Genomic DNA, 15,158 nt, shown 5'->3' on the forward strand with positions numbered 1-15,158 from the left:
TGTTTTCTCTGCAGCGAGAAACATTTCAGAGTTCAAGAGAATAAACTATTTAGAATCTTTATTAATGAGTTTTGCATCCTTTCCCACTTGATATGGATTTATATTCATTCAGGGCTTATATAGGAATTGCTTGTAATTTCAGTACAATGAGAGGGAAAAGATACACTTGATTAAATCTGTCAGAGGTTTTAAGCAATGAAACAAAAGTATTAACATAGCCTAAGCAGAAGAATGCTTGCTTCATTATTTATATATGTAGCCCAAAATAGGAAGAAAATGTGCTAAGGGAGTTGATTTGGCTCATATGTTGCTAACCATATTTTGAAATAATATTTGGTTATATAGCCAAAGTAAATAGATTTTCCCTTATAAAACAAATGGCATGCATTGCTCAGTTAAGGAATTCAAGCAATTTTATTTTTTACATTAGAATAAGTAGATGTTCCAAATGGATCATATTTTTAAAAATTATAGATTAAGGCTAGGTTCAAGAATTGTTTTTTAGTGGCATAGTATGTAGAATAACAATTCTATAGGCAATTACCAGAGGACAACAGATAAACATAAAATTTTATTCAACAATAATTTTGTTGAAGAGTTGGTTACAATAGTTACAAGGTGTTTATTTTTCATTATTGTATGGTTTGTATGTTTTTCCATATGTGATTAAACTTTATTTTTTTTTTGCCCATCTAAAGCAATTTGTTCCTTATATGGTCTTTTGAATATTCAGACATGCACATTTATTTATTACCTTGGTTTCTTCATACAGTATGTGCCTCCTGTCCCGTCCTATTGTCTCTCCTATATCTCCTATATCATATCTACTATTCTTCTATTCTAATCCTCTTATACTACTCTCATAATATCCTTCTATTCTCTAATTGATATATTCTATTCCTAAATTTTCACTTCTATTCTTTCTCTAATATATTTTACTCGAGTATAACCTCTATAACCTTCCTTGTGTATTGTTATTGGACAAAATAAATAAGTAAATAAAAATAAAAAGTATGTGTTTGTTTAGAGATAATGGAAAAGAGCTTTTATATGTTCCTACATTTCTGCCACTTCTATTGCCGTTGAAGTAAAATTTAAATGTTAACACAAGAATCATCATCAACCTGAGCTGTTTAATAAGAGGTAGAGATATGAAACATTGTGATGGCCATGTTTTGAGAAGATGTGACTTTGGTTTGCTATTTACTCTGAACAGGCAGTCCTTCTATACCATCTGGGATAGTTGTTTGCCTATAGATGCAAATAAAGTAGTGGGAAGGTAGTAATTTAGGTAGTAAGCTGAAATTTGGTTGGAGCCTGAAGGGAATCCCACCAGCATTTTGGCTGGCAACGAAAGTCCGGAAGTGGGGTTTTCCAGCCAGACGTTAATTCTCTATAGTTTGTCTAATATAGACAAACTATATTCTGTATGTGTCACATGTTTTTGCTGAATTTGAAAATTAATGGAGAGTAGGATATTTCGGCCTTATTTTGGCCTCATCAGCTAGCCATACCCTCACTGGGACTTGAACTTGCAACCTTTGCCTTGTAAGGCAGGTAATTAACCTCTAGGCTAGTTTCCAATTCCCTTCAGCTCTGTACCAGGGAAGGGTTACATGTTTTTTGTGTCGAATACATACATGTATACATACATATATTATATTATATTTTCATAGCCTCCTTGGAATTGAAGGAAGGAGAAAATGGCTAAAACACAGAAGGCAGAGGTGGCTTTTTTTTTTAGCTTTTTGTCTTGGACTGCATAGCTGTGAGAACAGTGGAGCCAAAAAAGAAAGAAGGCTAAATGGAATTGGTTTAAAAGTCTGACCTGGAGAATAAAAATGAAAAGCTAGATTGTATATTTTTAAGTTTTTGGAGTTTCAAAACGGGGATTAATAATTGAAATTAAAGTGATTGAATTAACTTTTTCTTCTCTGGAAATGAACTATAATGCCATCTAGAGGCACCAGAGTAAACAGGTCTCATAAACAAAGATGAGAAGTGACCCACAGCAATGTGTGTTGAATTGATAAGAAAGTTTTTTTCCTTTGATTAATAAAGAGTAAAACACTGGGAACTCTGTCGTTTAACATTTGTTGGAACAGTGTAGCTCCTGGAGCATGAAGAAAGAATAACAGAAAATATTAGATCCATTCCTCCTTGTTATCTTACAGGGTTGTTATTGTGGGAAAAAGAGGTGGCAGAAGATGCATTAGGCATGTTTGTCTCCTTGAGTTAATTATAAAGTAATAAATAATCATGATTGGAAAAATATTCAGCAAGAGATAGAGTTAAATGAGTGCTGAATTCAAAAGAGGAAATATGGGTGATTAACATTTGCTGAAATAATAGCACTGGAGTGTCAATTATTTTGTACTAGACTGAATGTACTCTCCTCTTTCTGGTGTGGCTTTTTGACACTAAATCTCAGAGGAAGAAAATGTTTTGCTTCTCATTCAAGAAGTTTCATCAACTGTGTCATAACTGATGAAGCTTTTGGGATGAGAAGCAAAATGTCTTTTTCTTCCTCAAAGTAAAAACAAAAGGTGTATTTTGAAAAAGCACCTTTGAGACAACTATGACATGGATGACTGAGAATCTCCTTAGAAGTTTTGACACTAAGGTTGGTAATTTTATAGGGACTGGATTCATGTACCAAAATTATAACTTCCCCCCAAATATTCATCTTTCTAAAATTCCTTTAAGATAATTTTTTCCTTTGCCAATATGAAAGGTTGCCTTACTAGGAAACTGATCAGTTGGATCTTAATGCATTAATCCATTCTATTTACATGTTTTTTTAATATTATGAGATTTATAAGTTATTATATAGATTGAGCTGAACTCTTCCTGGAAAATCTAGAGCCACCAGACCATGTGACCTTATTGGTTCTAATGATTCTCATGATTTGTAAAAGGTATAGTGTCTCTAGATCTCTGTCAAGTCACATATCTTCTTTACACAATTATCTTAACCAGGCTGGGCTTGGAGTAGAGGTCAGCAAGGGCAAGAATGTGATAAGACTGAAGTTGTTGAATGAAGCCAGACCCCATTTCCCAAACTACACTGTTTTTGAATCTACTGCTTAACCAATTGTTGAGGAATATCAATTTTGCATCCAGCAACTACAGAAGGTTAACAGGTAAATTGTTTATTTAGCAGTGATTGTTTGAGCTGCTCTGCAGAAACAAACATTGAGAGGTTCTGTACTATGATAAATTTGCTTTCTAGAGAAACTTTTCATTATTTTTGCACAGAGACAGTTAGTTTCCTGTATGGTCTTTTAAAACACTAAAAAGTCATTGTCCATTGTCTTCGGAGAGGGGCGGCATACAAGTCCAACTAATAAATAAATGATGAATAAAAATTAATTAATATTGGAAAAATAAGAGCATTTGAATGTTATCTATTTCCTCTGTCTTCATCTAGGTAACAATTATTCATTTAGTTTATCCGTGATTACAAAATACTGTGTTCCCAAAAATGAAAATCAGAACAGCCAGAAAGATGAGAGGCAATAAAAATATACAGGATCTGTAATGCAATTCAGCTCCGAATCAAACCTTGGTCAGAAATAATTCAAAGAACTTACTGAATCCAAAAGCTGATGCATATCTGAATCCAGATAGCGACCTGATAGCAAAATACCCCGCAGCCCAATGCTCAACCTTAAAGCGGGCGGTGGTTGAGGGCTACGCAGCCCTAGGGCATCTCTTGGAGCCGTAGCGGACAACGCGCCAAGGTGGAGCGTGGGGACTTCAGAAAGGTCAAGCTTGGAGGGAGGGCCCAAGGCACGGAGGAGGAGGTAGGGCTCGCCTTCTCCTGCCAAATTAGGCTGCGGTCACGGAATAAGGCTTAGCAATAGCAAGCCAGGATGCCGGAAGGCACGCGTGGGGCCACGCAGCCCATGAACTAGAGGCGAGCCGCGCGTCCCGCGGGAGTTGCAGGCCTGCGGCAAGAGAACGGGCTGAGCACAGCCGAGCAAGGGAGCGCTGCGCCTCCGAGGGGGTGGACCTCGGCGCTGGTTCGCGGGGCGGCCGGAGTAAAATCCAAACGGCGTCCTCCGGCCAGCGCCAGCGTTTGAGGCGGCAGCGGCAGCTTGAGGAATAAAAGGCGGCAGCAGCGGCGCGAAAGCAAGCGCCGCTCGCCTCAGGATGTCCGCGCACAGCCTGCTCAACAGCGTCTTCTCGTGCTCTTCCTCACCAGCGGCTGCCGGGAGTCCTCCGCTCTGCCCCAAGAGCTTCTCCAAGCAGGGGCTTCGCCAGACCCGCAGCCTGGACCCCGCCGTGATCGGCCGCTCCGGCGGGGAAGAAGGGACGACGCCGGAGAGTTCGGGCCGCTTCGCGCGCGCCAAAACGACGAGCAGTCCTTCGGCCGAATACTTGGCGGCCTTTACTTCGCGCGCGCTGCTGCGGCCGCCCCGCGGGAGCCAAAGCGGCGCCTTCTCGCTCTCCGTGCCCAGCACGCCCCTGGAGAAGTCGCCCTCCGGCAGCTTCCACTTCGACTACGAGGGCCCTCGAGGCAAGAGGCTCACGGCGTGGGAGCTGCCCTTTTTGGCGCGCGCGCCCTCAGCCTCGGCTCTCAGCGGCGGCTATGGGGGCAGCGGGGCCAACAGCATCTTCTTTTCCCCCCGAAAGTGGCTCCAGCAGAGGAAGGGACAGCATCTGCCCAGCAGTCCCTCCTCTTCCTACGTAGTGTGGAAAGCCGAGGTAGGAGCGTTGCCTTTAAAGCTTTAGATTTAATCATTGACCCTCTCGCCACAGTCGGGTAAACTTTTCAGTTAGGAGCCGATGTGTTGAGGACTTTAAATTGAAATGTCCTGGTTTATGAACTCTGCTGACTTTAGGTAATTATCATCATCTGGGAAAAGGAGTTTATAATCTTATCTCAATAAAGGAGAATAGTTGTAGCTCAGGGTTGAAATAAGGAGTCTTTGGTGTTCTCTAAGCTCCATGGTTGTTTTCTTGCAAAAGTTTCATTACTCAAACTACACCGATCATGGTTTGTTTGTTTGTTTGTTTGTTTGTTCGTTCGTTCGTTCGTTCGTTCGTTCGTTCGTTCGTTCGTTCGTTCGTTCGTTCGTTCATTCATTCATTCATTCATTCCACTTCTATGCTGCCCAATCCTGAAGGACTAAGGGCGGCTTACAAAATAATAATACAATACAAAAGATACAGTAATAAGTATAAGTATAAAGTAATAAGACAAGTGGAATATAATATCTAAAACTAACCCCATGATAAAACCAATTTATTATAAAAAGACATAATCACATACATACACACCATTCATACAGTTTGGCCATGAAAGATGTACAAATGGTTACCTAGCTTGGGTAATGAAACCGTCTGCAAGAAAACAACCCAATTCAGAGAACACTAAGGATCCCTCAATCTCGCCTCAGTTATAGAACAGGTTTGTAATTCTCAAAGTATCATATTCTCAAGGTATATGAAACTATTAGATAAATGCATAGTGATCTTTGCAATCTAAAATGGATCCAGAACAGCATGGAGAACCTTTTAAGACATTTGTTGATTCAGCAGTCAGTTAACATGATGAATGGGTGTACGGGTGTTGCAATTCAGCCCAAGGAAGCACATGCTTCAAATACTGTACTTGCTGAGAATATTGTTGTCCCATGTTGAGTGAGGAATGCTCATCCTTCTCCATCATAACAGTCTCCAAAAACATATTTTATCAGTACAGTAGTCCCTCACCTATCGCTGATGTTACGTTCCAGACCTGGCCGCGATAGGTGAAATCCGCGATGGGGAATTTATCGACTGATAGTACTTATTTAAGTATTTATATTGTAATTGTTTGGTAAGTTTTCATTGTTTTAAGTGTTTATAAACCCTTTCCACACAGTATTTATTTTAGATACAGTATTTAAATGCAGTATTTACAATTTTAGATACATATTTTTTTTAAAAAAACCTGCTGATCGAGTTCGGCGGGCTGTTTAAATCTGCCGATCGACTTCCTCAGAAACCCGCGATGAAGTGAAGCCGCAGTAGGTGAAGCGCAATATAGCGAGGGACTACTGTATCAGGTTTGCCTGGATGTGTGCCTTAAATATGGATACTTCATTTTTTCCTTTTTCTACCTTTCCCACAGGTTTATTTGTTTAATTGTGTTTAAACTTTATCCTGAGAGTTTAGCAGGCCTGTGTAATTTGAATGTTTTTCTTCCTATATCAAGTTATTCTTTCTTGTTGCCAGGTTACATTTCTTTGGTGATGTAATGGCATGACTGTGTTCTGTCCTAATTACACATAGTTTACAAAAATACATGTAATGGATAACATAAACTTGAGTGTTCAAAGAAAAACTCACTTCCCAAAACATACAATTAATGTACATAAATTGCAGTTAGATTGTTATTATTGTCTAGTCACACTGAAGTCATATATAGAATATACATTGGATTTCATTTTTTTTATTTCCAATTAGCAATAGGTAAGCAAAATTCTGCAACATAGCAAACTAATAGGAAGGCACCAAGATGGATAGGGCTTTTTTAAGCCATTAACAGCCAATCATAAATCTAATGACAAAAGAAAGAGGACAACAGAAGTCAATATACAGTATACTGTAAATGACATTTTTTATTAAAAATTTGGATAAAGAGATGGGATAATCTTACTAGATTTGCAGAAGGCTCATACACGATATAATATCTAATACTACAAAAACAAACTTCAATATGATCATGAGAATCTGAAGGATGCATTGAAAATACAGTATGGAAAATTAGTGGAAATAAATGCAGATTTAAATTCACCTTGTAATTTATAGAACATCCAAATCCACTGGGCAACTTACACATTTAAAAGTAAAGAACATTATTTAAAAAATAAAGATAACAAACCCTTTCACCACAAAAAGTGAGCCTGGAACGGCTTAAAGAAGCACAGATTAACTGCTAGAGTATGGATGATGGATTCCTTGTCAGATAGTAAATCTGAAAGAAATCTTGGAATAGAACTTGGTTACACACTTAATGAGTCAGTAATGTGACATGGGTGTAAAGTATGCAAAAGGACTATCACATGGAAGAAGGTTATGATTTGTTCTCTGAACTGCCAGAGTACAAGTTACAAAATCATGGTCTTAAGCTGCAGGAACATAATTTTCATTTGAGTGTCAGCAAAAAATAAGCATAGTCTGACAGTGGAGTCATTTACCTAGACCAGTGTTTCCCAACCTTGGCAACTTGAAGATATTTGGACTTCAACTCCCAGAATTCCCCAGCCAGCTGGCTGGGGGATTCTGGGAGTTGAAGTCCAAATATCTCCAAGTTGCCAAGGTTGGGAAACACTGACCTAGACAATGGCAAGATCCTCTTTGTTTTGAGTGTGTTTGAGCAGATCTGTATTTGGAAGGCTTTAAACTGCATTTTCTAATTTTCTGAACTCAATAATTTTAACTCCATACCTAAATGGCTCATTCCAACTATGTGACTCTAACATACTTGATTAACTGTAACTTCCCCCAGTCTCCCTGAATTTTCACATATACATGCACCCACCAGTGCCCTTCTTCCCTGGCCACCCTGCGACCTCTTTCCCTCACATCCTAGTGTTTGCACACACACACATACACCCCGTATTTCTCCGTTTCCCTGGCCTCCCTGCATTCGCAACATGTAATCTGTACCTTCTTTTCCTGTCTTCCATGTGCTCACACACACATGCCCCCAATACTGCCATGCTACCCTAGATTCCTTGCTCTTACACACCCATGTATCCACAGTTCTCCCCTGGGTCTCCCTGCATTTGCACACAAGTGCATCCACCAGCATCCTCCTTTTACTACCTTCCCTTGCTCATGTACATCCAGATACACTTGCATGCACCCCACCCCCTCTTCCTCTGCTTGCACACATTCATGCATGGCCTTTTTTCATAGTCTCTCTGCATTTGCACATATTGTTGTGGTTAGCTCTGGCCCAGCTCCTGCCCCAAGGACTGTGGATGTGGGGGAGACATCCACATGTTGCAGGCCTGTTTTGCGCCCCCCCGTGGAATCTGCTGATGAAGGCTCCTTTGACCAAGAAGACATGAGTGACAGGGAGGAGGAGAGTGTGGCAGACAGCTCAGAAAGAGATCAATTATCTAGCTCCTCCTTGGATTCAGAACAAGAGTTAATGATACAGCCATGCATGCGGAGAGCGATGCATAGGCAACAACAACTGAGAGATTATTATCAAAGAAAATGAGGCCACCTGTGGTTGGGTGGGGCTGTGGTAATTAGTGAGGCTGCTATAAAGAGCAGCCTGTGGGTTTGGCCATTGTGGAGGATTATCTGATCATTGTGTTTCGTGACTGCTTTACTGACTTTGACTTTTTGTGTGTGCTGATTTTTCCCTGCTTTGAAACTAAACCAGAGCAAAGTGTGTTTCACTTTGCGAAAGAAGGACTGTGAATTGCCTCACAGCTGCAAGCTAAGTATCACAGAACTGATAAGGGACTTGTATAAATTACCAGTTTGTTTGGAGACCAGTGCTCTTTGCTATACCAAAAGAGGGCTTAGTTTAAGTGAATTTTCATTATAAAGAACATTGTTTTTAATTTTCAAACGTGTGTGTGTCTGAAATTTGTACCTGTGAATTTTTGGGAGGATTCTACCAGAGAGCCCGACAGAACACATATGCATCCTGCATCTTCTTGCCTCAGTCTCCCTGAGTTCATGCTACACTGCATCACACATACACACACCCATACACACTTGCATGTGGACTGCCCAGGCCTTCCAGGTTTCTCCCTTTTGTCTGGGACTCCCTCTGCTTCCTGCTTAATGACTTTGGGGTATCACGTAACAATAGCAATTCTGTTGTCAGTTGCCTTGTAGCATTGCAATTGAGTTTAAATTAATAAAGGTTTGCAGAACCTGCATGTGTGAATTTATTTGCCATTGAGCAAAAATATTTTTGACACAAAATTTTATCATTAATGGCAGACAAAAAAGAACCAAGAGCTTAGGCCTATTTTTATTGTGCATATAGTGTATATGGTGCATTTATAGGAAACACTCCGAGGCCCGACTGAAGGAAATGTGTCCGAAAGGTGGGAATATTTAAAAAATGCTGTCTATAACACCGCTCTATCAGTACAGTATTTGGTAAGATCAGAAAGACTACAGATTGGTTTGAAGCCCACTCAAAGGATCTGACACCAGCCATTGAGGAAAAAAGGAGAGCGCTGATTGCATATCAAGCCTGCTCCTGTATGTGCTATCTGCAGGTTCTGCGGGCTGCTCATAGCAAAGTACAAACAGGCGGCCAGGAGATGTGCAAATGACTATTGGTTGCAGCTTTGCTCTCGGATCCAGATCGCAGCTGACACAGGTAACAAGGGGATGTATGATGGCATCAAGCAGGCCTTAGAACTAACACAGAAGAAATCTGCTTCTTTGAAGTCTGCTACAGGTGAGGTTATCTAGGACAGAATGCAGCAAATGGCACGTAGAGTGCAGCACTACTATGAGTTATATTCTAGAGAAAATGTGATAACTGATAAGGCTTTGAATGGCATTGAGTGCCTGCCTATGTTGGAGGAGCTTGACAGTGAGCCAACCTTAGAGGAACTATCATATTTTTCAGAGAATAAGATGTACCTTTTTTCCCCCTAAAAGAGGCTGATAATTTGGGTGCGTCTTATACTCTGAATGTAGGGGGGTTCAGCTGTAACTAGCTGCTAACGATCTTCCCAACTCTTACTTTGCAGGCTCTTTCATTGTTTCTCTCTGCAAAGAATGTTTTCCAAGCCCTAAGTCTATGCAGGGTTTTTTTCATTTCTCTAACTTGCTCCAAATAAGTTTCTTTCCAACTCTTAAACAGGTGCTAACAATATTCCCAGCTCTTACCAGCTTTCAAGCTCTTTCATTGTTACGCTCTCTGAATATTTTTTTAAAGCCCTAACCAGGGGATAAAATGATGTGCTGGAGCTGACCAGATTAAGGATGCTAGCCTGATGAATACCTGGTAAGCAGATTCTTTTCCCTATTTTCCTCCCCCAAAACTAATGTGCGTCTTATACTTTAAAAATACGGTAAAAACGCAGCTCTGGACTCCCTTGCCTCAGGCAAGGCACCCGGGAAAGATAATATCTTTGCTGAAGTTTTGAAGATTGCATACAGCAATCTGCAAAGAGATCATCCCTGCAGAACTGCATGCAATTTCTGTCTCTGTTGGAGAGAAGATAGAGTACTGCAGGACATGATGGATAATAATAATAATAATAATAATAATAATTATTATTATTATTATTTATTAGATTTGTATGCCGCCCCTCTCCGAAGCCTCGGGGCGGCTCACAACAAATATCATCACACTATATAAGAACCAAGGTGACAGGAGCTACTGTAACAACTATCGCAGCATCTCTCTTCCTACTGTGGTAATGAAGTTACTTGCCCGTGTCATATTAAAGAAGTTCCAGTTGCTTGCAGAGAGAATATATCCAGAATCACAATGTGGATTCTGAGCCAACAGGTCTACTACCAATATGGTATTTTCTCTTAGACAGTTGCAGGAAAATTGTAGGGAACAAAGACAGCCACTTCTTGTGGCTTTTATAGATCTTACGAAAGCTTTTGACCTTGGTAGTAGGGATGGCCTTTATAAAATCCTCCTTGAGATCAGCTGTCCACCCCAGCTCCTCAACATCATCAGGTATGAAGGGCACAGTAGTTTTTGATGGCTTAACATCAGATTCCTTTGAAATTCAAAGTGGAGTGAAACAGGGTTGCGTAGTGCCAGCACTACTCAGGATCTTTTTTGCTGTCATGCTGAAGCATGTTTTTGGAACTGTAACAGAAGGAGTCTATCTCCAGACCAGATCAGACAGAAAACACTTTAGCCTCTCTAGATTGAGAGCAAAATCTAAAGTCCAGCTGCAATGCTTAAGGGATTCTTCTTCGCTGACAATGCTGCCGTTACTGATCCTTCTGCTGAAGACCTTCAACAACTCATTGACTGTTTTAGCAAGGTCTGCCAAGATTTTGGATTAACAATCATCCTAAAAAATGCAAGTCATGGGTCAGGACATGGATTCACCTGCCCATATTACAATCTTTGCACAAGAATTGGAGGTCATTTATGACTTTATGTATCTTGGCTCAACCATCGCCGATACTCTCTCTAGATACTGAGCTGAATAAATGTATTGGTAAAGTGGCCACCACAAAGAGGCTATGGCTTAATAAGAAGCTGACAGCACATACAAAGAGCCAGGTTTATAGCGCCTGTGTCTTGAGCACTTTCCTGTATTGCAGTGAGTCTTTGACCTTTTATGTACAGCAAGAGAGAAAGTTGAATACCTTCCATGTGTGCTGTCTCAGAAGTATCCTTGGCATCATCTGGCATGACAAAGTACCAAATAGTACAGTTTTGAAATGTGCTGGAATTTCTAGCATGTATACACTATTGAAACAGCCACATCTTCACTAGCTTGGGCATGTGAGAATGGATGATGGGCAGATTCTCAAAAATCTCCTATATGGTGAACTAGTGCAGGGAAAGTGCCCAGAGAGAGACCACAGCTGTGATATAAGGATATCTGTAAAAGGGATTGAAAGGCCTTGGGAATGGACATTAACAGCTGGGAAACCTTGAGCTGTGATCGTTCAGCTTGGAGGCTAAAGACGCAGCATGGCCTTCTCCATTTCGGGGAGACACTTGTTCGGCAGGCTGAGGCAAAGAGGCAGTTCCAGATCCAGCGAAATCTGGGGACCAGGCAGGGGGCAGAATGGATCTGCCCTCAGTGTGGAAGGGATTGCCACTCTCAGATTGGCCTTTTTAGCCACACTAAGATGCTATTCTAGGAACTGTTTCCAGAGCACAATACCATAGTTTTTCAAGACTGAATGTTGCCAATAATAGTGCATTTCTATTACAGCAGCAGTATAATTTCAGTAAAATAACTGGATAAAATCTATTTAATCTAGAACTTCCTACTGAGCTCTCCTTTTTGTTCACCTCCTCTTCCTCCATTATAAGGTCAGGGTAAATCTACAACGTACTGGCTGAATGTGGTGCACTCCTCCCTCCAAATCCACTAGCTTGTAATTTCAAAATGAAATATATCCCCCTGGCTAGCCTGAGAAAAGGAGATAACAATTTGCCACATCCTTCTGTAGCCATTTTTGGCAATGCCTTCACAACTCTCTTAGCATGAGTAAGACGTAAGTGCAGAGTAAAACGTCTCCCAGCCAGCACTGGCAAGAAGGAGAAGGAAATGGCAATGGTATGGTCTCTGGCTAATCTCTGTTACAGGTGATACAATATATGTAAGAATTTTGAAGATAAAACTGTTACAAATATGTAAATGCTGTTGTGTTCTGCATAGGCCGTATTACTTATGCATTTAGGCTAAGGATCTAATTAATTTTATTTATAAAATAAATATAGCTCAGTTGGCCATAAGGATAAATCTAAACCCTTAGTTAGGTAGAACCTTTATTTATTCAATTCAAAGGTCATCCCAAAACAGTGAACTTTATATTAGGGTAGATTAGAAAAAACAAGCAGATAGGCATTAAAACCATGAGTTTAGTCTTCAGTTGGAATGAGGAAGAAAGTTCAGGCATTGAAGTTAAGCTCTGGAGGCTTCTGTGATTATTTCTGCATGAACATAGGGCTGAGACTTACTCTCTTGTGCAAAAAGGAAAAGCAAGTTGTTTTCCAGACTTATCTTTATCTTTAGACAAAGCCAATAGTAGTTTATTTTAACCCTGCTGTTCTATTTAAAAAAAGTTACAAATCTTCTGTTCCCGGGTCACCCTGACCCGGACCGAAAACTCTTCATTTGCAGTGCTTATGTTTGGTCAATTTGAATACTTTTTTCACTTGGAAAGTAGTCTGAACATTTCTGCACACAATGATATGAAAATTGAACTGAAGAAATTAATCCTTATTGGTTTATTTTGCACATAAATATGCCTCCCCCCCATTTTTGTGAATTTATTTTAGGTTTATTGATAATTATGCCTGCAAAATACATTCTATTTTACTAAAGTTGGTGTGGGATTGGTAGCTTGAACATTTCTGAACATAATGATATGAAAATTGAACTGGAAAAATTGATGCATATTGGTTTATTTTGTTGATGAAATGCACACCCCCCCCCGTTTTTTTTAAATAGTCTTCACTTTATGGATAGTTTTGCTAGCAAAATACATTCTATTTTACTAAGGTTGGTGTGGGATTGGTAGCTTGAACATTTCTGAACATAATGATATGAAAATTGAACTGGAAAAATTGATGCATATTGGTTTATTTTGCACATAAATGTATGCCTCCCCCCATGTTCAATTATTTCAATTTATATAAAAATTATGCTGTTAATTTCAAACTTACATACTTTTTTTTAGTAAAATGGATTTGTTTCATAAAATTAGTTCTCTGGCTACAATGTGGTTGATTTTCAAAAGGATATTCCAAATATTTCTAGCCAAATATGTATAAAAAGTGACAATAATGGCACACAGCAAGGCCGAGGGGGGGGGGTGGCCCTTTTGTGGCAAAAATAAACCAATAAGAACCATTTTTCCAGTTCATTTATATTTTTCTTATATTCATAAATGTTCAATTTAGTATATCAAACCTTTTGGGGGAAAATTCCTTGGGGATTTGTAGCCTTAAAAAATAGAAATTGACACGAAATTCAGAAATGATGGGGGGAGGGGCTTTTTGATCAAAATTAAAATATAAGTCTCAATTTTTCCAGTTCAATTTTCATATCATTATGTTCATAAATGTTCAAACTAGTTTTCCAGTTGAAAAAGTTTTCAAAAAGACCAAATTCAAGTACCTAAAAAAAATCATTTTGGTCCGGGTCTATATGACCCGAACAGACTAAACGTGACTTTTTTTTTGCCCAGAAAAAAAATTTTTCCCCCACCCCCACAAATATTTTTTTGATGATCAGCATTGTTAAATTGAGTAAATGAATGCCTAAGATTTTAAAGAATATTTCGGATTTGGAGCATAAAAAAATAAAAAGTGAAAATGGTTGCAAGCAGCTGAGGGGGGGGGGCTTATTTCTGATGTTAAAAAACCAGTAAGAATCATTTTTTTCAGTTCCTTTATATTTTTCTTATATTCAGAAATGTTCAAGCTACCAATCCCACACCAACTTCAGTAAAATAGAATGCATTTTGCAAGCAAAACTATCCATAAATTGAAAAAACTTTCACAAAAACGGGGGGGGGGGGGCGTACATTATATCAGCAAAATAAACCAATAAGATTTACTTTTTTCATTTCAATTTTCATATCATTGTGTGCAGAAATGTTCAGACTACTTTCCAAGTGAAAAAAGCTTTCAAAAAGACCAAACATAAGCACTGCAAATGAAGAGTTTTCGGTCCGGGTCAGGGTGACCCGGGAACAGAAGATTTTTAACTTTTTTTGCCCAGCAAAAACTAAGCCCGCCACCCCCCCAAAAAAATTCTCATAGAGAGAACCCCTGAAATGATGAACAGTCATGAAATTTCAAGTTTCAGATATGCAGGGAAAATTTTTTACAGGGACTCAAACTTGGCTTCGGGTCAAATAGACCCGAAACAGAACAGCAGGGTTTTAATTGGAAAAAAGAAAAAGCAGAGTTGGGAGGAATCAGAATGGAAATTGTTTTTATTTTGGGTGATGAACAAGATTAAATGGAAAGGAAGACAATGAATTACCTTATATTTCAGTCTATAAGAGGCACATTCCCTTCCCTAAACTGGGTGGAAATGTCTGTGCGTCTTATAGAACAAATATTGCCGAAACCATGCCCATCCGCTGGCTCCCACTCTTTGGCTGTTTTCGGCCTCCATGCGCCCCATTTTCGGCCTCAGGGCATCCCATTTTTGGCCCAATCCAGGCATTGGCAATCCCTGACACCTGGAATGGGCTGAAAACTGGACGTGCAGAGGCTGAAAATGGGCCTCAGAAGCTGAAAACAGAATAGCCAGATGCAGCAATAGGTGGCAGCGATCCCTGTGGCCTGGAATAGCTGATCAGTGGTATTCTGGGAGGCCGATCCAACTGCCAATCAGCTGATTATGCTAAATCAGGCTGCAATAACATGCTGAAGCTGGCCAGGCTGTTTGCTGCAAGGATGCTAGCCAGATGAATACTGATGGATGCTGGGAGGCAGAGGCAGATTT

At 39.8% G+C, this 15,158-nt stretch overlaps 1 protein-coding gene across 4 annotated transcripts in view; it reads left to right on the plus strand.

The window, feature by feature from the left end:
• Positions 1 to 3,719: 3,719 nt before the first annotated feature.
• ARHGAP6 (Rho GTPase activating protein 6) overlaps positions 3,720 to 15,158 on the plus strand; it is a 372,896-nt gene continuing 361,457 nt past the window's right edge. For all 4 annotated transcript variants that reach the window (XM_070750824.1, XM_070750826.1, XM_070750825.1 and 1 more), the window contains exon 1: positions 3,720 to 4,710. In XM_070750824.1, coding sequence (XP_070606925.1) covers positions 4,156 to 4,710 — 555 coding nt within the window. In that variant the 5' untranslated portion in view covers positions 3,720 to 4,155. The remainder of the gene's footprint in view (positions 4,711 to 15,158) is intronic.

This window comes from Erythrolamprus reginae, chromosome 4 (genome assembly GCF_031021105.1).
Source record: "Erythrolamprus reginae isolate rEryReg1 chromosome 4, rEryReg1.hap1, whole genome shotgun sequence".
NCBI classification, from domain to species: Eukaryota; Metazoa; Chordata; class Lepidosauria; order Squamata; family Dipsadidae; genus Erythrolamprus; species Erythrolamprus reginae.